At 39.4% G+C, this 22,888-nt stretch overlaps 2 protein-coding genes across 27 annotated transcripts in view; one reads left to right on the top strand and one right to left on the bottom strand.

The window, feature by feature from the left end:
• Positions 1-22,888, top strand: part of CB1H4orf47 (chromosome B1 C4orf47 homolog) — a 533,217-nt gene that overhangs the window by 154,394 nt on the left and 355,935 nt on the right. Inside the window, exon 12 of one of the 3 annotated variants that reach the window (XR_008295852.1) lies at positions 2,967-5,657. The exons of the other annotated variants lie outside the window; for them this stretch is intronic. The gene's annotated coding sequence lies outside the window, so the exon portion shown is untranslated. Of the gene's footprint in view, positions 1-2,966; positions 5,658-22,888 lie in introns of those variants that run through there. 3 annotated transcript variants of the gene reach the window in all.
• The window catches only part of SORBS2 (sorbin and SH3 domain containing 2), a 221,302-nt gene continuing 202,233 nt past the window's right edge, over positions 3,820-22,888 (bottom strand). For 17 of the 24 annotated variants that reach the window (XM_053216306.1, XM_053216307.1, XM_027077169.2 and 14 more), the window contains 3 exons: positions 11,939-11,988; positions 7,958-8,064; positions 3,820-6,005 (listed from right to left, as the gene is read on the bottom strand). In XM_053216306.1, the coding sequence (XP_053072281.1) occupies positions 5,944-6,005; positions 7,958-8,064; positions 11,939-11,988 (219 nt within the window). In that variant the 3' untranslated portion in view covers positions 3,820-5,943. Of the gene's footprint in view, positions 6,006-7,957; positions 8,065-11,938; positions 11,989-16,371; positions 21,997-22,888 lie in introns of those variants that run through there. The other 7 variants (XM_053216291.1, XM_053216289.1, XM_053216290.1 and 4 more) reach the window with 2 other exon arrangements.

Here is a 22,888-nt window from a genome sequence, read left to right on the forward strand (position 1 = left end):
CTCCTCCTCCTCCTCCTCCTTCTTAGTTTTCAGAGTCCTGCTCAATATTAAGTGCGGGTTATGAGACAGTATGTTCGGTATGAATCTACTTTTGCCTGCACACGACGTACTAGAAACACACTAATCTGCACGTGCAGAAAACACTCTGGAAAAGTGTATTCCAAAGTGTAATCTGTACCCTAAATGGGACTGTTAGTGACTCTATGTTTCTTCTTTTTACTCATTTATATTTCTAATTTTTTTCCCGTTAAGTGTCTGTTGCCTGTATAATTAAAAAGGGTAAAAAATGCTTCAGGAAGTCATTCTGAAGCTTTCTTGACATTTGTCCACGGGTGTTGTTAGTGGTAACAAGAGTTTTGTTTGAAATGGCACTTATTTTTAGAAGACACTGGGACTACTGAGTCACCCATCGTATTTTAGGGAAAAGGATGAAACAAGAAACCCCAAAAGAACAGGTGAAGATTTGCTAGGCAGATTTCTGTCTTGCACTGAAAGTTTTTTGGGTCAAGATATATGTATGTGCATGAGCTCAGATGGAATTTTCCTGAGCTGAGTGGCTGAATTTAGCAGTGAGCTAAGGCTTAGCGAGTCGTCTAGCAGAGAATGGCTAGCGTATCCTGGGACTTGGTATATTGAAAAGATGTTCTGTAAGCACGCTGCCTTCCTAGAGCATGCTGGGCTTGTCTCTCTCCCAGTGGCTCAACAATACCAAGAACTTCCCAAAGCACCCAGAGTTTCCCAGAGCTGAGTTGGCTCATAAGCAACAGCCCGTAGGGCCATAATGAATCATAACTCATGGACAGGCTTATGCTCAATTAAAACGTCAATAATCAAAGTCATTTTCTCCCTGGTTACCATGTGCTTTTAGAATCGAAAGTTAGCTTTCCTCAGGGAAACACTATTTCGCTATTACACCCTCTCTCGTCATCCCATGAACAGCAAGGGGCTGTTATGAGTGGCTGGCTGCTCGTGACGGCAGAGTCTGGGAAAATGATGGGGCTGAAGGAGGCAAGCGGATGTAGCTGTTTAACTCGGAGCGCACAGTTAGATCAACAGTGTGTTTAGCGCCAAGCTTGGTTGATTTGGTATTATCTTTTTTTTTTTTTTTAACGTTTTATTTATTTTTGAGACAGAGAGAGACAGAGCATGAACGGGGGAGGGGCAGAGAGAGAGGGAGACACAGAATCGGAAGCAGGCTGCAGGCTCTGAGCCATCAGCCCAGAGCCCAACGCGGGGCTCGAACTCACGGACCGCGAGATCGTGACCTGAGCTGAAGTCGGCCGCTTAACCGACTGAGCCACCCAGGCACCCCAAGCTTGGTTGATTTAGAAGAAAGAGCACAGGCTTGGAAGATAGACAAACCATATTTTGAATCTGATTTCCATCTTATATTTCATATCAACTTCTCAGAGCCTCAGCTTCGTCACCTATAAAATAGGCACAAAGCTGATTTCCTCTTAGATTTGTTGTGAAGATAAACCCGTGGGACGCATGTAAGTTACCCCCTGGTAATACAGGGGACGTTCAGTGTTCCTTTCCCTCTGGTCAGTTTTCCGGTTTGTTGCTGTCAGTTGGCATAGACCAGGGTTTCACAGGCTTTGTCTCTAGTGAGACTGATAGTAAATATTTTAGGTTTTGTGTGCCAGGAGGCAAAATTGAGGCTAGTATGTACACAATTATGTAACAAAGAGAAAACAAATTTCCACCAGTTTATTGATGAAATTCAAAATACAGTAATATTGGGGTAAAGTTTTTAGTATAGATCTACCAGTGAGAGGAAACAGATTCTTTTTCTGGGGAGACAACATTTCACTTAATTGGGGTTCAAAATTTGTGTTCCCTATCATCAAATTGATCGCCAATGTCTATCTATACAAATAGTGGGACGCCAATGGTTATTCCTAATTTGCAAGCCATAAAAAAACAGGTAGCAAGCTGAATTTGGTCCACAGGCCTTAGGTTGCCAATCCCTGGTGTAGACCACTTATTAATAATGCCAATCTCTGCTTGTGCTCTGACCCAATCATTGACGATGAGGACATGATTTGAAACCATAACTATACGTAAATAGCTATTAGAAGGCTATAATCTGGAAAGGAAGATGGAATGATTCAGTCTTTAAATAAACAGACTTTTGGAAGCTGACAGAATACTTAGTCTTTTGGATTACCTGATTCCTCAAAGTATACCACCTCTTGCGGCTGAAATCTGGACAAGAATAGGAAGAAATAATCAGGCCACACGAACTGACCATCTACACAGAGATCAAGCAGTGAATGATCATGGGAACAGTTACTCAAACAGGTTCTTTTTGCTTTCCATCAAATAAGAGCTGGGCATACCTGCTTTTAGTGAGGGTGTTGCTAAAGGAGGGATTAAAATTTGGCAACTAAGGTACCAGAGGGTCCCTTGTTGCTACTCTTTCACTGACTGAGATGGCCAGTTAGTGCACAGATGTGAGCCCACAGCAGATAGAGGCGGATAAGCAGACAGTGCTTTACAGGCCCTGCCATATTGAGTTTGCAACAAGGGATCCTACTCCACCTGCCAGGGAGGCTTCTAGTAGCATAAATGACATGCCTTAAAGTAATTTTTGGTGTATGATGATGAGCATGCGTTGACATAAAATCAAGTAAGATAGGTTACTAAGTGTGAGGCAATTCTAAAGCAAAAAGTAATTCAAGATTCCACCTGGAATCCTGGCATCCACAATGAGGAGGCATCGCAGGCACGTCACACTGTGGTGTAGTTGCTCTGGACCTCAGAGCAGTACCCGCATGGCGGGGATACAAGTCTGGGCAAACCGCAAAGGTGTGGAGGGGGTTCCTGGGCTCGGTGCTTTGATAAGGCTGCTGTGCCATTTCAGCAGATTTTACGGAGAAGCACAAGTGAGTAATTCTCAAGTGGGAAGAGGGAATCTAGATTTTGATGGGTGTGTTTTTAAAATCCCAGATTTGTATTTTCAGGGTGTTGATCATTTGGCAAGAGATTCACTTGAGGAGAGCAATGGGAGACACCCGGAGTACACAAATAAGCACCCCGACCTTATCAGATTCAGATTCACCTGGTGAAATTACCCATAAATGCTGTGATGGAAACAGGAACAAAAGAATATTCTGGGGCATATTCTTCACACAAAGGGAACGCATTTTGGTGGAGAGCTAATATACAGTGGAAGTTATCCAATGGAATGGAAGGGTCCAAGGTGAGAATTAAGATGAACCAACTTGACAAAACACCTCTGATAACGCAATTGCCAACAGAGGAATGTATGTGTTTCTGAATGCGAGAGATAGATGTCGATGAGGGTTGATACACATAGAGCCACAAGGATCCAAGGTCTATTAGAAAGGATCCAAGGTGTGGAGCTAGCCCTTTACTATTTGTGTGTGAGAAAAGCACATAATTTGAAATTTGCCAAAAGCTTGTGGGTATTACCAGGGACTGCCCATGCCGATGGTGATAAAGCTTTTTAGGGAAATAATTTTAAAATTTAAGGTAGTTGAGTTGAAAAAGTGCTTCCAACTTCTTGTAATTAACTTCTTCTTGGAAAAATAGCTGTTTCTGAGGCAGAAATATTTTTAAATGTGTTGCTTTTAGCTGAGTGGTGATTTTCAGCCAAAGAGTATTCATTCCGCAAATGAGGTTTAGTGATGAGTTTAAAGAATATTTCTTCTCTGAGCTGGTGCATATACATCTTTTCTCCATTTGTGTATCAGGAGAACATAGAGTAAATGCATTTTCTCTTGGCTTACGGAAGAAATTGGGGGTAAACTACACAATTTTCTTACGGAGAAATGTCAAAAAGAAAAACTAAAGTATACTTCCAAGCAAAATTTATTAGATGTCTATTCGAGAAAAACACAATGACCTTCGCTTATAAGAATTCAAAGTCAATAAGCTGAAAGCCAGGTATGAATATTTTTCCTTTTAAAATCAGATACAGAGAGTAGAAACAGTAATTTTTCTTAAATATGACAGGCAACAGATATTGAAATCTTTTCTCATAAATGGCATCAAAGATAAATATTCATTTATCAGCAAAGCTGCATGCAGTTGACTCAATTTCAAACCCAAAGCCTTTAAAATATAAAGCTGCTTGTGAATTTGACAGTAATCAAGGTAGTCTACTCAAAGATGTTTCTTTACCTTCTTTCTAATGAGATTCCTCTGTAATCAGTATTTATGTACATTTCAGTTTGGCTGCTCAGATCTTGTAAGTTCATAAACTTTTGCATAAATGCTATCTTACAGAATCGCGCAATCAAGGCGTGCTTGTGATCTGTGGGATATGTAAAGGATAATCTGTTGAAAGTGTTTTAGCTTAGTTTAAAGTGAAGGATAAAGACCAAATTAGGAAATTCCCATTTTCTCAACAACTAAATAGTCTGTACAAAAGAGCAAACATATGTACAAAATGCTAGGGTCTACGTACATTGTGAAAAGATCAATCACTGTCCACAGAAGAAACGCCATAAAAAGTTTTATCTGTAAGGTGCTCAAGATCCAAATATGAATAGTTCTTATGCAAAGTCATAAGAAATACAAAGCTAGTTCTCAAGGTATGTGTAATTCAGGCACTGTTGACCACATTAAATCTTTCAGGTCCCAAAACCATTTTGTAAATGTCTACTTCAGGGCAGAAAATATAACCCGAATGATTTAACATTGCCTCTAAAAAGTGCCTAATGTATTCCGAGGAAATATTTTTACACACACCAGGAAAATCAGGCTCAACATATTCCTGTCCTCAAATGTAGCCAGGATTCTGAGTTCCATAGAAGAAAAATAATTATCATAGTAAAAATAATTGTATTGATCATAATCCTTGCTAAAACCAGCCTTCATACTTGTGATGCTTCTGAAGTACTCTATTTCTATAAAATAATGTGTGGGATTCCTTTACATTTCCATAAAATGTACAACATACCATATGGATTGTCTGTTTTCACACAATCTCAAATGTATATGTGTGCACACAGTGAAATCTTACCTATGAATATTGCTTACAGATACTTTCAAGTGTCTACGTTAGGATAATTCTTTGCACCTCTCACTAACACTGTTTTTATTAAAATTTTATCAGATAAATAAAACACTAAGAGCTCATTGTTCATGATGCTGATTATTACATTTTAATATAAAATAGCAATGCAACTTTACAACACAATAGGTTTTGTTTTTGTTTTTGTTTTTGTTTTTTTTTGTAGTCTAGTTAAACCTCTTATAGTCTCATGATTATTACCAAAGGCTCTTAATCACTTACGGTTTGCACTTCTAAAAAGTACAGAAGAGACTGCAGGAAAAGGCTCCTATTTGAAAACTCACATTCAATCAACAAAATCACACTCATTCGGATTAACTTTCCTACTCTTGCTTTAGATTTTTGTAATCACTGTGCGTATTACAATATATAAGTGCAGGCAAACGATAGCCGAAGTACAGTTTTCATGTCGTGTAAACCAGGACACTAGGCAAACTCGTGAAAGGAAAATACACTGCCAAGCTAAGGATGCGAAAATGCAAACCACAGCATTTAGTAAAACACAATCTCTGGCTGCCTGAGGGGAGAATATCTTTCGAAGTGAACTAGAGAGTCTCCTTGAGACAGTTCCTTTTTTTTTTTTTTTTTGCCTCAAATACGTAACCCTTTCTAACTACAATGATTTTCTTTCTGATCTCACGTATCGACTTCTCAAAGTTTAGAGCAGACATCAGGGATATGCACTTTCATGCGGAAGCAAGTCTGCTAGCCTCCCCAGGGCGGGGCAGCAGGAAGTTCCTTTGCTGGTGGTCTGGTGGCAGATAGAGATGGTGACAGTGGGTGACTTCTACTGGAAACTGGAAGGCAGGACAGCGGGAGGAGGGGGCCTAAGGGTATCTTTCAGGCAAGGTTATACAGATGCCGTGCTGAAATGCAGCGTAAAAAGGAGGGAGAGTGATTCACAGCCTCTTGACATAGTTTCCGGGAAAAGTACCAAAGAATTTGGTTCTTCTCGAGGTTCCTGAAAATAGAAGCAGCAAATGAAACGGGACAGCAATGAAATAATCGGTTTTTCTTTGCGGTCTTGAAAGCTCTTCATTTACAAGCCTTCACTAAGAGAGCAAGCCCAGCAGGGTTTGGGAAAGAGAGCAAACTCACCTGAAGGCATAGCCGACAAAGTGAGCGGTTTTATTTGTACTGCCTGCCGCCTTCACTGCCTCCTAAGGTTCGGCGCTGCGCTCCCAGCCCACACCAGACTAAAGGGGAAAAAAAGCTCAGCCTCCCTGCCTGAAGGGAAAGACAATCCTGCTGAGGAGGTGGGTTTTTAAGTGTAATGATATCAAGTATAACGATGCTCCATCACCAAGGCTGCTAGGCAAGAGTGAGGAAAGGAAAAAGCACTGGGGGAAGTGACGTTTTCAAGGACAATCTAAATAAAGACAAGGCTGGCAGTGTGATGGGATGGACTAGAAAAGTGCGACGCGGTGTAACAATGGCCTATCAGGGACTATCCAGTTTTGTGATGTCATAGAAGATCACGCTGAATGCCGCCTCATTCATTTACAAATAGCACTGCCAGAGTCCTTGATAAAACATAAAAATTTACAGTCACTAAAGAAAAAAAAAAGGCCAAGAACTATTTGTAGGCAGGGGTTCATCATCAGGTACGACTGGCCATCATCATGATTGCCTTCGGTTTCAAATAACAGAATTCCTTTGAAACTGGTAATAAAGGTTGGTGTGCTGAATTCTTCCGTAGGATTTCTAGCGCAAATGGAGTGAAGAGAGGCTCTACGGTTTCATTTACATTCTGGAACTTCTTGTCTTGGTTTGATTTTCTTTTCACCTGTGTGGGTTAGCCATTTACTTTTGTTCTAAATGGGGGGATTAATATGAACAGAAGCAGAGGCTGGTGTCTGCTCGGTTCTTTGATTATTTTCCTCACTGATTACCTGTCTATAGAAAGCCCTGGTTCCCTCATCTTGTCTCCTCTCTCCCCTGTGTCTGTCTGTCTGTCTTTCTTTCTTTCTTTCTTTCTTTCTTTCTTTCTTTCTTTCTTTCTTTCTCTTTCTTTCTTTCTTTCTTTCTTTTTCTTTCTTTCTTTCTTTCTTTCTTTCTTTCTTTCTTTCTTTCTTTCTTTGAAAATCTGATGTAATTCACCTCTGAAGTCAAGCAGGTGTATTCTATGCTCACTGATTACTGAGCCAATATCAAACAATAGATTATGGGTATAAGTTTCGTTTTAAAATAGGTCCTGGAGAAATTGTGTTTGATGTTGGAACTCTCCCTTGAAATGATTTTATGTAAAAAAGAATTACTGACAGAATGCTACCAGTTTCCTTTCTCTGCCTGAATTCTTTGAACGCCTTTATTTGGGTGACATTGATCAGTAAAATTGAATTTCTTTCTTTCTACCTCTTTCCTGTGTGTCCCATTGTATGATTCTCTTATCTACAAAAGTTTTCTCAGAAAAGCTCTAGTCTTCTTTTAAGATGGTAAGAATGTGATTGCCTTTTAAGTGGTAAGAATGGAACCTCTCTCAACTTTTACCAAAAATTAACATAAAGGTGGATCATTGAACTTTCAGGGCACTTAACATCAGACCTAGTAAGTAGATGAACTGCTCGCTGCGTCTTGTTTTTTTCCAATTAGATCCTCACTGTGGACACCTAACCGCCCACCCGACAGAGTGATACTGTTTCTCGTTTAGGAAACACCGTTGTTATGGTTCTTAGACCTCAGTCTTTCCTGGTTGGTGCTATTCGAAGACATTTGCTTCTCTCAGTGGAGGTGGAACTAAAACTAGCAGAAAAATCACGTATGGCCAAAGCAGTAGATACTAAGCCATATTAAAAATGCAGGGCAAAGTGTGAAAGATCCGAGGCATCGCAAGGGCCTTTGTCTATCGCACGTGAGCAAATACGAGCAAGTTCTAAGGCGGCCAAAGGGGTGTGGAAGGAAGTGCACACATACCCACAAACCATCCATCGTCACACTTCTCCATCACATCAATGACATCGCTTTCTCTGAGTTCCAGCTCATCTTCATTCCTAGGAGTATAGTTATACAGAGCCTGAAACCTTAAACAGGACAAATGGATGCGTTTAAAAGCAAATCTTTACACCTTTGTGAAACTATAGAAAATTATACAATAGTCATTTTACTGTCAACGTTTCTATTCTTATTAACATGTGAAATTAGTATAAATCTTCGGTAAGCGTGAAAAGTAAATAGAAATATTTAGCTTTTCATGGGACTTAGACCACTCTGATAGCATTTCAAAACTACAGTGAGGAGTATTTGTGGAAGGTTAGAGTATCCACAAGTTGGATTAAAACATTTTGACATTTCTAAATCAGGCCTGGATTCCAATTGTCCACTCATAGATATCATGAAGACATTAAATAAGAGTATAGACTATAAAAGAAGTGATATGTGCATTATCCAGCAATGTAAAAATGAGAAAGGGTTACAGGTTTAGCTGACTATAATCAAAAGCAAATAATTGGGACTTCCAAGTTGAATTTTCAAGTGATTCTAAACTGAGATGTGCAAACTGTGTTAGTCATGTCTTCTAAATCGCTATGTGGGGATTACTGTAAAAGAAAAGGTTATTTTTTCCGCCAACAGGAATTCTTTACAGCCACTTAGTTTTATAGTTGGAATCAGTGTTCTATGAGGATTTAGAATCTGAAAATCTGATGTAATTCACCTCTGAAGTCAAGCAGGTGTATTCTATGCTCACTGATTACTGAGCCAATATCAAACAATAGATTATGGGTATAAGTTTCGTTTTAAAATAGGTCCTGGAGAAATTGTGTTTGATGTTGGAACTCTCCCTTGAAATGATTTTATGTAAAAAAGAATTACTGACAGAATGCTACCAGTTTCCTTTCTCTGCCTGAATTCTTTGAACGCCTTTATTTGGGTGACATTGATCAGTAAAATTGAATTTGTGGTTAACAAAATAGTATGTATTTTACTGCATATTAACATGGATTGGCATTTCGGAAAGTGAAGACACAAGTCCTAGCAGCTGAGCAGTTCAAGAAGCAATTGATATGCAATTAACATGAAAACTTTCTATCACTATTAAAATATTACCAATAGAATGAGGGGGATTTTAAAAACTCAGTGAACTTTTGTTTTTGCTGCTTCTTATAACAGTTGTGTAATTCCGCCAATGCAAGAAAATAAAAACCACATTTCAGGGCACTTTGGATTTTTAAGGTCAACTTTAGAAAGCAGATAATATTGAATACTGCTGGAACAAGAATGATTTACATCTAATTACTTCATTCAGTCAGAAAATCACATTTTGGTGGAACAAAACTATTCTATCATTTGAACGCAAACAGCGTGTCATAAATCAGGGACATGGCTCCGTTGGCTTTCCTCTCTGTCCATGAACTTTTTCAGATTGGGGGACCCAGATAAAGTTGGCTTGTGGTGGGGGTTAGCGATGGTGGTGGTTGTCTGGGAAAGAGCTGGTGAGATGTGATGCCTAACATCATCTCCTAGAATACATTATTTTCTCTGGCCGGTACCAAAGCCTGAAATCACAACATTAGAGCTGTCTTTCCCTGTTAATATTTTATCCTGCTAGGGAATCTTTTCTGCCACTTGTACTCTTTTGAAACTGGGCATCTGATGTCTTCAGTTGAAAAAGGATTCTGATTAAGGAGAAGGACAGAGAAAGGTAGCCAGAATCCCAGAGCAGTGGTAAAAAAGACAGGGAGGTATTGAAAACCAACATTGCTTAATTTCGATATTTCCACAGGGCCAGCCCTGATTAGAGGAGACCTGTTATCTTGTTGTTTGCTTTAAGGATTTGATTTGGAGGCTGCTCTGGTGAAGGGACGCTATCTTTTCTAAATTCATAAGGGGAAAGTTGATTTCAACCTGGTCCCTTTGCCAGTGTCACATTTGAGGGAGAAAGTCATTCCTGGGCTGCTGATTCTATGGATATACATTGAAGCTCTCCCTTTGGGAAACACTGATTCTCTGATTGAGCTTTTGAGGCTTCAGCCTTCTTCCCTCGGGCGCTTGTCCAAACTCTTATGGAGACAGGCCCATTTAAGGCCACCAAACCCCAGCTGCTTGAAGAATCTCAAGGTCCCAAGGGCTAAAAAAAACCAAAATTGGCACAAACTCCTACTTCACTTTGGTATGACAAAAGCCAGTATGCTCCTCAACATTTACTTACCATTCGGGTTTAATTAGACCACACACACATTTAAAAAAAAAAAAAAAAAAAAAGGAAAAGGAAAAAAATTGGCAGTTTCATGGAAAACATAAACAAACCTTCCGGAAACCCCTCTGCCTCTGCTGGCTTTCAAAACCAGTGTTGCACGACAGGAAATGCAGCCGAATTACAATTAAAATGCTATTTTGAAAGATGTGTCGGTGAGATGAATGATGGTGGTGAGGTCAGGATGCTTCAAAAAGAAATTTGTCTTTTAAATAAAAAATGCTCAGCCAAGTTTGAAGCTGTCTCTATAACTTGCAATGTCTCCTGTAACACATTTTATTGTAGTTCTGAACTGCGGCAACATTATAACCTTAGGTACCTATTTTCATTCCAATCTATTTTTTAAATGAAAGAAATTAAGTGACACCCCATCATCCCACTCCTTGGGGTTGTAATCAAATAGAAATTTAGTAATGTTTAGTAGATGTTTCTAAAGTCCACAGCAGGACCTTGAAAAAGTGCCTTCTCCCACCTGTGAGCTCTGTGGTTTCCATAAATACCCAAATGACCACACTTGGAAGTATTAACTTTCTATGACATAAAACAGTATAACATAATATACCTATTAATGCGCAATCTCCTTAACAGCTGCTTAATACGATGTGCTGGTAACACAATAGACCTAAACAGGCCTGGAATTTATTTTTTGTGTTGTGTTCCTATCATTTGCTTAAATAAGGCAACAAACCAAAACTTTAGAATTACAGGTCATACTTGATTTTTCAAAATTTTTTTCAGTTAAATGGAACTCGGAATGATTCTTACTTCCAGCGTGTTCTTTTCATAATCTTTCCCTAACAAGAAAAGCTTTCTGGCTGGACTCGGTGACAGGCAGTCTCAGGTGAGAGATGGTTTCTGAAGAGCATGCTTTCAGCTCACTGCCAGGTCCCTGAGAAGTGAGGAGGGAGCCAGAGGTCAGGAAGGTTCCAGGCCACTTGCTCTACCCCAGGGGGGCAGGGCGTGCGCCGTGGGCTGGAGGCCCTGCTTGTGCTCAGGGGTACCTCACAAGGTTTAGTTCCGTTCGTGCTCCTTCCCAGGGGTCTAGCTCCTGACTTACAGGCTAGGCAGTAGCCAGTGGGAAGTAGGTCGCCGCTGAACATCTATTATGGGCAAAATGGAGCAGAAATGGATACGCACGCCAAAGAGCATCTTAAAGACAATGTGTGACACCTTCGATTTGAGGTGACTTGTGGGTCAGAGAGGAGAGGGAATTTGTAAGCGGGAAAAGGCATTTAACTGAATGACAGTGACTGTTTTAATACGCTGCCATTCCCGAAGACCTTTGTCAAAAGGTAACCTTGGAATTTTGTTACTGACTTATCACTTCTGGTGTACTTTGACATTCTTCTGGTCTTCAGATATGTGTACAACCACTGTTAGGACACTTCTGTGTCTTTACAGCCGTGGTTACTGGAATTTGCATGGTTGGTAGAACAAAGAGGGAGGCAGATTGGTAAATCTTAGGCATCACTGGAGCGCCGTTAGGTTCTTCTGGTGTGTAAATCAAAGGCTGCTATGCAAAATGATTGGGTTTCTTTTTAAAATGAACTTCTGCTCTACGTTATGAAAGAGACTGATCACAGAGGCCTCATTTTAGTTACTTTGTCCTCTTTCACTTGCAAAGTCCTCTGTTTTGGTACACCAGTTGTCTGTTTTGTGAGTCAAGGTTAGTCTTGAACTTAGAAGATAAGAAGAATACTTACGGTTCCCCCCCACCTTGAATGTTTTCATGAGTAAACACAGGACGCTGTGGCTGAAATGAAATGATTTTCAATGTAATCAGCGTTTAAACTGGTACTAAGTAAAAGATAATTTGGATAATGGCATGGTACTTTTCTTGACATTTAATATTTCCTGTTGTAAAAAACCAAGAGGAAGGAAAAAAAACCAAATAAAGGGTTTCTGCAGGATTAATAATCCAAATATTTTGAAGGGTGCTTTGAATTAAATGAAAATAACCAAGGTTCAAATATTTGGAATGTATCTAGAATCTAGTCTGTTCAAGCTTTAAGGAAAAGTCAGGGTTTAGTCCCATTGATTTTTCAAAGGCCAGGAATATGGCAAGAACATAGACACCAAATCACTAGAATGGGAAATCTGGACACCTTCATACAACCTTATTCTTCAGCGTTTTCTCAAACAAGCGGAAAATAAACCACATTTAGTCTAACGGCAAAGTATCCACATTCATTCTACTTTTCCTTCACAGACAACATTTTCACATACAGTACGGATGAAAATGTAGATAGGCAGACATCCCATGCTACATTTGAATTAACACTCTCTGTTCTCAATGTTGAGAGAACACATGCATTTTTAGAAAGAGAAAACAGAGAACTTTAACTAGAGGGTAACAAACAATATCCAGGTAACATGTAACATTTTACCTTAGAAGAGAAATATTGGTAGAAATTCCCAGTGCACTGAACTCTCAAAAGAGTTTCCTTTCTTTTTAAACTAAGCATCAAGACCAGTATCTGTAATAGATACTTATAATATTGGAAATGACAAACCTTAGCATCCCACATATCCACACAAATATTGCAACGAATGAAAGTTAACATGTTTGTCGAATATGTAAACTCAACGTCGTTTCTACCGACTACCTAAATGTTACCATTTCAGGGAAAGAAAAATATTACAATTCATTCACAACACAGTTCAAAGACATCCTCTTCTAAATGATGGCTGCGTGCTAAAATGCGATAAGTAGGCGTTTGCATGACACTTATAAAAGTGACTTCTTGATGACCACTGAGTTAGATGGATCCATGTCCTTAGACATCAGGGCCAATTCGTGGGTCCCTGCATTATGAGTGGATTACTGACAGGCTGGGAATTTTACCCTGCAAATTGTCCATAAAAATCCCACTGGTCCAAGAATGGATGGAGAACTCTGGGGTTCCTTTCAGTCTATGAGTCTATAATTTCCTCCCCTTCCTCAATTCTGTATTCACTCCCCTCCCATCCAAGCTGTCTTTCTAGCATAAGAAGGTGAGGCACTTAGAGCACCTGGGTGACTCAGTCGGTTGAGCGTCTGACTTCGGCTCAGGTCATGATCTCACAGGTTCATGAGTTCGAGCCCCACATCGGGCTTACTGCTGGCAGCTGTCAACACAGAGCCCGCTTCATAACTTCTGTCCCTCTCTCTTTGCCCCTTCCCCGCTTGTGCTCTCTCAAAAATACATAACCATTTAAAAAAAAAAAAAAAAAGGATACCAGGCACTTACATTACTAAAACTTTAAGCATTCAGTCTATTAATTGGAAGTGTTTACTTTTTAGAAATTTCACTCAGCAGTCTGTGCATGGAATATATAAACCTAAGACTACAGAGTGGATGGAAATGATTGGAAACGTGTATGGCTTAAGAATACAAAACTTCTATAAATCAATATAAAATTACTTGCAATGTATGTATTATTAAAATGATAAAATATACTATTTTAAGAAAAGTCAAAACTAAACCATTGTCTAACCATTTTAAGGCCATTTAATTCAATATAAATATATTGAACAATTCTATAATTCTTATATATAAATAATACATACATAAAAATATAAATAAGTAAATATTATATGTAAAATAAATATAAGCCATCCACAAGCCTATATCCTATTAAATTTCTTCAAATCCTCATCCAATCATATATATATAACTTTTATGCAGAAATAAAATACATATATATCAATTACTATTAATATTTTCTGATAGTTGTCTAGTCTTCTTTTTCATTTTAAGCCACTGCAGAATAATATGCCCTCACGTTGGTGTAGATATATTTTTTTAGTTTTCCTAACCATTTCCCTTTTTTGTTTTCGAAGTTAAGTTTAGTCTAGCCTTTTTACACGTTCATAAGCAGCAATGCTATAAACATTTTTATACAAAGGATTATTTACTTCTTTTGGACATTCTTTAGAACACACTTCCAGGAGTAAAATTTCTGGCCAAAGATTATACATTCAAGCCACATGATATTGAAAATGCTCATGTTAATCGCTCAAAAAAATTTAAAAATGGAATTAAAAAAATCAAAATGCTGTATTTCAAAGCCCATTCAAGGACAGCTACTGTTGTCTCGCAAAAACATCATAGCACCAGTTACAGTGCAGAGCAAAGTTATAAATAAGAAAATATCATCTGATGATCTTTTCTTATCTTCAGAGAAAATGTTTTGTAAAATGTATTTCGTTGTGCTCTTTCTACATGTTTAAGTCATTCTAATATTTTTAAGTTGAGTAAAAGTTTTACTTTTCTATCATGGCATCCAGTGCTTGGTAAATCTGGGAGGTCGAATTTCATTGCTCTTTTCTGTTAAATGTGAATATGACTTAATTTTTTAATTTTTTTAAACGTTTATTCATTTTTGAGAGAGAGACATACACACACAGAGTGCGAGGCGGAGAGGAACAGAGAGAGAGAGAGGGGGAGACACAGAATCTGAAGCAGTCTCTAAGCTCCGAGCTATCAGCACAGAGCCTGACATGGGGCTCGAACCTACGAACCATGAGATCAGGACCTAAGCTGAAGTCAGATTCTTAACCGACTGAGCCACCCAGGTGCCCCTAAATATGGCTTTAAAAATCAGATTGTTCATTGAAATAAAACAATCTACTTTTAAAGTCCATATGGGACCTCTTGTTGTCATCATTACAATTCTACTTTAATTCCTTTAATTCAACTCACACCATAAGTTATTTAAATGAATCATCCCTTTGACAACTGGGAACATGGGGCTGTTGCCAGAAGTATGTGGCTCCCTTAATGCCACAGGGGTCTATGTCTCAAGGGGACTCACGTTCCTGGGCGAGCCAGCCAGTAACGTCCTTGTTTTTACCAATCCTTCGCAGTATGTCTTTTCTCTTCCTTTATAGCCTTTAATGAATGTCCCACCCCCTTTTCTGACTTACCAGGTCTCTATACTGTTCACATGCTCAGGCCAAGATTTATCGCAGCCTTTATTAGCACTATTATCTTGGTGACTTCAGGAACTTTTCTAAGTTTACCTTTAACAGGAATCATCTCCATGTGAATCTGGATAGTTAGGAACCAGTTTTGAGGAAATGTGACTAGCTACAGTATTTGAATTAACTTATTTAAAAAATATTTGGTCCATAGAGGAACAAGTAGCATTAATAGGGCACATTCCTGTCTTCATGGTATTGGCACTGACTACCAGTGTAGCCTTGGATATGTGCCTGAGCTTCCTTTTCTCTAAAACCAAAGAGTTGGTCAGGATGGTGATTAGAATCTTGTCCCCCTCAGGGAATCCGTTCCCACAGACACACTTCCTCCGTTATGTATAGGTGCCCTCATCAACCTTAACCCTCTGTTGTCAGAGAGCTGTGCCAATTAATTCTCAAGTGTCCCAGTCCTGTAAAAACAGTCATGGTAACAATTCAGCTTCATTTTTCAGATCAGTGAACCCAAACTCAAAGATCATTTCTTAAATCACAAATAAGTAAAAAGAAGAAACAGAATTAAAATGTTGACTGGCACTCATAGTAAAAGATGACTGTGATGGATAAGGTGGATCAGCATCTTTATTTTGTCTTTTAGGCAGGTGTTTATGTTCTATATGGATACTCAAGCCAATTATCTTAGGAGACTATCTTTTGCCTTTCCCCCGCCCTGGTGTTATAAGGCGCAAACCTTGAGGAAAAGATCTGTAACGTATTTGCGCTCTATTGCCACCGAATGGTGATTAGTGGAAGCAACATGCTAAAAGTTTCTGCCTTCGGACAGCTCTCTCACAAAGTTCGTTCCTTCAGCCTGGATTCGTTTTGAAAGGCTACTTTAAAGACCACAGAACGCTGTGGAATAGATATTCATGTGTCTTTCTGACTACCTACTTCCCTTCCCGTGTTTTAAATTCTTGAGAAAAGATCTCTGTGTAGCCACCCGTATTTTAGGTCTGTGCTTGTTTCTGTTTTAACTCTGCTCATTACTCATAACTTATTAGCAGTGTTGTGAGCAATATAGAATATACACTTGTGACATTCAGAGAGTCCTACATGTGTCTTAAGAGTATAGTAAAATTGGAAAACCCAATGAAGCGCCATGTTGTTTTCATGGAATCCTCAATATTTAACTTTTTTCCTTGGCAATGTAGCCATCTTTTTTTTTTTTCCTCTCTGTCTCTCTTTTAGTGTAGCTATTTTTTTTAAATTATCAAAAGCAGATACAAATGGGACAAGTTTTAAGCACACGCTAATATTCAAAGCCAGAACCAACCTAACCATAAGGGAACTGGTCTGAAATATCCTAGAATCTCTGGTTTCAGTAAAACATCTACTTGCCTAGCTCAGATGGGGAGATGCAGTCTGTCCAGAAGCGATTTGTCTATCTGTGCTTCGGCAGAGGCATTTCTGGTAGCTCTATCTAGTATTTGGTGATTCTTGAGTGAGGATTGGCTGTTACTTTAAATACTAATGTGGAAGAATATTTGAAAGAGTTACAAGCACTTCTAGAGTTTTTCAGTCAGTTTTTTTCCAGAAAATGTTAGGTGTAGTATTTGCCAACCAGAATTCGATGACATTCCCCTAATAACAGTCCCATGTTTATGTTTATAGGATTATTTTTCCTTCTTAAATGATGGTATACAACTTTGGATGAATCTAAAGAATATAGAAAATGTATGTTCCACCCAAACACATATAAGTACATAATGTATACATCTGGCAAAGAAAAAAAACTTGAGGTGACCCAAAACATAGCATCTCATTGACCCGTGGGAAATTTATGGCTGGGCCACATTAATTGTGGAAAAATCTTTCTTTTTGTTTTGGCTCTAGAAGGCCCTTGTGTGAGTGAGTCTAAGAATCCCTTCAAATCAACATTCCTCTTTCTCTACGGCAACCTAAATCTCTACCTCAGAAACAAAGCGAGGTCTCATTATGCAAAGCAAAAAGCACAAAATTGGCATAAACACAGAGAGGTATCTACATTTTTTGAAAGTAGAAAAGGAAATCCTCTTTGCAATCAATTGGGCCCTTAAATATTTGCAAAGCATAGTCATGTAATAGACCAGGTGAGGTTAAACCAGGGTTTATCAAATAGAAATGGTGAAAAGACTGACTTTTGAGGAGATGGAAATCCCTACAAGCCTTGGCTGCCTTCCCCAGAACTGATAACACCATTTACAACCCATTCATAGGAAAGCGCTTTTGATGTGATGTTACAGAACCAAAGAGTTACAGGGGAAAGTAATTTCACCTTTAAATTCAATCAAAGCTGTCAAGAGCCTGGGAGTATCTGGAGTCCAGGGCAGTAGCATTGGCTTAAAAAGCGTCATGGAGTGAATGTAGCACACATCACCAGAGCAACAGGGTATTTCGCCACAAGAATCGTGGATTTAAAGGGAAAAACAAAACAAAACAAGAAACTGAAATAAACGGAATGCCACAGAAGCAAACATCACTGGAAGCGTGCGAGTTCAGTATATGATTGGTAGCAGCCTTATTCTTCGCACTAAAAACCGTAACTGGAAAACAGCGATTTACAGAGAACGTGGAAGCCTGAGACGGACGTAGAAGACGACATACGCTACGCCCTCCTTTGTACCATGAGAATCTGGTCAGACGTTTTGGATTTTGGAAAGCTTACACACACACACACACACACACACACACACACACACACACACACAAAAGGAAAACACATTGCTTAAAGACAGCAGAGGATTTTTGTGTTGATCTGATTTCATAGCTCATCATGGTTGGGGTCACTTTGTCTCAAGGGTATCTCTGGCCCTACTTTACGGGCAAAGCACAGCAATGACAATTAAGGAGGAGCCACCCACTGGGGGCGAATGGCCAGGGTGCCTGGCTCAAGGTGGGGCGTTCTGACCCTACCCTGTGGGAACCGCTGAGCCCTCTGACAGGTGAGCTGCAGTGTCTCCTAGACATCACTGGGCTACGCGGAGGCTTACCCAAGACAAATATCTCGCTTTTTAAGTCAGCCTGGAAAAGCCATAAGAGGTTAGTTAGTTCTTGTCTTCGGTTTACAGCCTTCAGGAGAAGCTTTCCTGATTTTGTTTTTTCATGCACACGCACGCAGCATGCCAAACTCTTGCATAGCAGCAGAGCGGGAAGGGTTCACCAGTCTGCAGACAGCTCTTTGGCTGCCTGTAGGTTTCACGCCACAGGCGTCAGGTGCCGCTTTCATACGGAACTCAACAGGCACAGCAGAGAAAGACTTTCAGAGAGAAGCCGGCCAAAGACGATGTTTGAGTGCGATATCGATGGCTAAGAACACATACAAGAATTTGTACGCCTTTAATAGAATGTTTAACAGTGGGATTCAAGACACCCTCAGATTGGACCTGGGTTTTTTTGTGTGTGTGTGCACATTTGAGTAGATGCAAGGTAAAATAGAGGGAAATTTCACTCAATACCCATAAAGTTTCATAAAAAGTCTCAACTGCTTGTCGGGGCAAATTTTCTGACAAAACACAGAGGAAGAAAACACGGCTTTTCTGGGGGGAAAATGGTGAAATATAATTAAATACTGAATATTGTCCTGACTCCACCTTGTGACTATTTGGGCGTTCTTCCAAAGTAAGATTTTTAATAGGACAGTGAATAAGCTAACCTTTCTTGTGTGTGAGTATGCTTTATTTTCTTTCCAGTAGTGGACAGGATCTACCACTTGTCCTTGACAAGTATTTGAGTCCCTTATGGGAACTTCGGCGGGACTAGAAAAAGGACTCTTCAATAAAAACATGATTTTCTAAACTCTCACTGAAGAAAGTTTTTATAATGACTGACCTCAAATCTGCAGTCTGTGGATACGAAATGCATTAAGCATTTTTCTCTAAAGGGCTGTGGCAGAGAATGCTTGATGTGCTCCAGTATCCGTTCTTTTCTTGTCTGTCCTCCGTCCTAGAATCCTGATAGGCACATGGACCTTCTGAATAAAGTCTACCTTGGATCTAAATGTGCTCATGTGATAAGTTCTGACAGACGGGATACACAATAGGAAGGGGCTGCGAGAGCTGGTGCAACCACTTTGGACCAGGCGGTGGAGGCTTCTCACTGGGGAGATGATGTGCAAAAATAAAATGGAATCTCCTGGGTTTTCTGCTGATTCTGGAGCCACATACCAGCCCTGGATGCCCGACACTTAGGTACCAGAGAAATATACTTGTATGTTGTTTAAGCTGTTGTTATTTTGAGTTTTTTGGCACAGCAGCTGTCCCCATTTCGACTGATGCGGGGAGGGGTTCTACAAACCTCAAGGCTCATAGAGGAAAAAAGACATTTAGCTGTTAGAATGATGTGGACAAACAGCTGGAAAGATCATTTGAACATGTTAGGAAGAATCAGGGCTTAATTCCATGTTGGAAACCGTGCTCAAGGGGGTCACTCTCTGATGGGATGGCTTTAGAGTGAGGAGACTTCCCAATGGGCCCACAAAAATTGCGTTTCTTGGAAGAAGCCCAAAGAAGAGTCCTTCTGTCTCTTCATAAAGAGTCCACATGCCATAAGTCTCTTAGATGGAATTGGAAGTTCGGCTTATAGGAGAACTGAGAATTATGAGAATTTTTATTATGAGAAACCATTATTTAAAAAAAGATGTTCAAAATAGAAGAGAAGATATTGGTTTCTGATTTATATATTGCTCATAATTTATATGTACATTTTCAGCCTTCTGTCATCTATAACGTGTTGGTGAATTTTGCGTTTATGGAAGATTTTGGTTTGGATATGACAGGTTTACATTGTCTCAGAAGATACTTCACAGGAGTAAAATTGCATTAAATCTTATTAAAAGAATAAAAGTGCATTAAATGGTTGATAAGGATTGATAAAAGGGTAATGATTCGTGCATACTATGCTATACCTACTAAAACATTATTAAAATTTTATTTTATCTTTGCTTTTAGTGCAGGGTTACTTTCTTGGTAATGAGCATAACGTGTAACATTCTTGAAATGGAAGAAATACGAAGGCTTCTTAGAGGACTCAAGCCTCCACAGTTTATCAGTATCAGACGTGGGGTTAAACTATAATAATGGCCTGAGATTTGCAGCTGTGTCAATTTGCATTTATATTTACAATAAGCACCAACGAATTCATCAACTTATATCTTTCCAATGAATAGAAGAAGACATTTATAAGGTTTTCAAAAACTCAGTGGGGGATATAAAGTTATCATTTGCTCTTGAGTATGAGATAAAATAGAGAAAAAAAACCACTTCATTTTTCTGGAGTTAGTTATTTGATGTAGTTATGAAAAGTATTCTTTGGAAACATTGTTATTGTAGATATGTCCATTCTCTCATACCATTCTGCAAACAACTGACACCTAACGTGTGTATCAGTTGAGCTTGGTTCTTAAAGAATGAACTTGCATAAATCTTGGTTTTGTCCTTGATAGTACAATGGCAGTGAGTGATCTTTATCTCTCTAAATTCTAAAAATCTGAACTGATTCTAAAGTTATTTAGCCATTTATTGACTAAGTTTAAGGGCTAAAGAACAAGTAGGGAAAGACAGGGAATAAATACTTTGGCCTTAAAAAGAGAACCACAGAAGGAATGGGGGCGGGGGGGCGGGGCAAATTCTTGGTCTTAGATAATATCTAAAGTATTATTATTTTCATTTCCTAATTATTTCATGCCGGCCAAAATGAAATCTCAAAGGGCAAAGAGCAACTAGTCTTTAAACTATTCCACTTTTTCAAAAATTCCTTTCACACATAAGATGAATTCACATTCACATGGGACTATTTTGTTGGATGGGGTTAGTGATGGGAGTTGGGAGTACCGTGCAGATGGCATTTCTCTGGTGTTGGTGCTTCCTGGTAAAGAAACTCGACTCTACCAGAGCCTTCGAGTTTTCCCCTAACTGCAGAGGCTCTCATCCACATTCAAAACATGGGATGTGAGGATGGGTTGTTATTTGAAGTCTATCAGCTTTTGTCTAAAGGAAGCGATTTCAGGATCATGCTGATTGCAGAAGCCAAGCTTTTCTGTGATGGAGTCATTTCATGCTGTGGTTGTCCTTAAATGTCTTTCCAGGGCCAGTCATTAATCTTGTTGAAAGTCTTTTTTACTGGTGTCCTTATGGGGAGTTGAAAGTGAGAAGTGGCAGCCCGCAAGGCTCTGAGTTGGGTGCTTTGTTAAGTGTTAACCAAGGGGCGTATCATTCCTGCATCCTCATTAATTTACTTCAGTTTTGTGGAAGAATAGAGCTCGAGACAGTACGGAAGATCATCCTGCCCTCCGGGTCTGCTGAACCTGCTGATGGGTGAGAAACGTGGGAGGCAGTGAGCCCATGGAGAAGTGACAGGAGATGACAGGCACCAAGCCGATGTCTTTGAATGGGATGGTTCTCCAAACAAATACCTAATGATCGCTTTTTATTTTTCTATGTAAAATTGAGTCTGGGTATGCAAGCGTGTCTTTTAAGTTTTGGGGAGAGAGGCCAGGCCAGTGATGTTAAAAGTTAGCAACCAATATTTACACGGCTTCTTAGAGCTTGTGAGATGGCACAAATCTAAATACATCTAATTAATAAAATTCATTTAAAGGCATGCAATAAACCACACTCGGGATGCAGTTACCTTTAATTTTGGTGAACTTATCTCCTGTTGACAAGGGTATTTAGGGAGAAGGGGAGGTGTGTAGGGCTGGGTAGTCTGAGAAAGTGTAGAGGCCAAGTCAGAGACAGAGGCCCAGGGAGAATGGAAAGGAAGGGAGGGAAGGACACAGCTGGGAAAAGGTGTAGACGTTCGATCTCCCGGAGAAAATGAAGGCGGCTTAAAGATTGAGGAAAGACAAGATGTGATTATGCTTGTGCCCAGAATGAGGTTATGTGGTCCTTAGAGAATATCCCCCAAAGTTGAATAATGTTCAAGTTACCAAATGCCCTGGGAAGTGACATTTATGACAAATTCTTGCTTTAAATTCTTGCTTAACTTTTTCTTTCGAATTTGACCCAAAATCCCCAGTAACTGTGATCATTTTTCTGATGTGGGTGGCTGGACAGAAGAACCCCCCATAGTCTGCAATTTTAGAATATATTTACAGGATGGCTGCTTCTAAACATGAAGGAAAAACTACAAACCTGCAATGACTCTTTGTTACTTGCTTGTAAAGTAGATTACGATTTCTAGCTGGTTAGTTACAAAGCCGGGGAACTGATGTGTGCCAGCAGCTATTTGAATAACTGACTTAGAAACATGCTTGACTTTCTGTAACGAATGATCTCTTTTGCTAAGTAGTGTATTTGTTTTATTTTATACAAATACAGGCATGGCTGGGTTCTTTGTGCAGATGACCTTTTCTCTCCTGGTTGAGGAACTAGCCAAGCCTCGGGGTTTTGTGGATGTCCAGGGGTCTCATGGGCACTGATCATTATTTAAGCCCACGAACGTCCTGTAGTACAGGCCACGTGCCTCTATATTTGTTATTGGCAAGGTCTTAATAGAAAACTATGGGATTTCAAAAATTATTTTTGTTTTCTAAGATTTTAAAATAGACGATCCATGGGGGAAAGTGACTGCAGAGTAGCATGATATAAAACATTTTGTTTCCTAATTTCAGTATTTGCCAGTAATCGTATTTTCTTTCTAAATTACAGGTTACATATATGTGAGAAATGAAGTTTTGGTTTTGTCTTAAGAGAAAAATTTACAAACTAAAGATTTA

This window comes from Acinonyx jubatus, chromosome B1, assembly GCF_027475565.1.
Source record: "Acinonyx jubatus isolate Ajub_Pintada_27869175 chromosome B1, VMU_Ajub_asm_v1.0, whole genome shotgun sequence".
In the NCBI taxonomy this organism is placed as follows: domain Eukaryota; kingdom Metazoa; phylum Chordata; class Mammalia; order Carnivora; family Felidae; genus Acinonyx; species Acinonyx jubatus.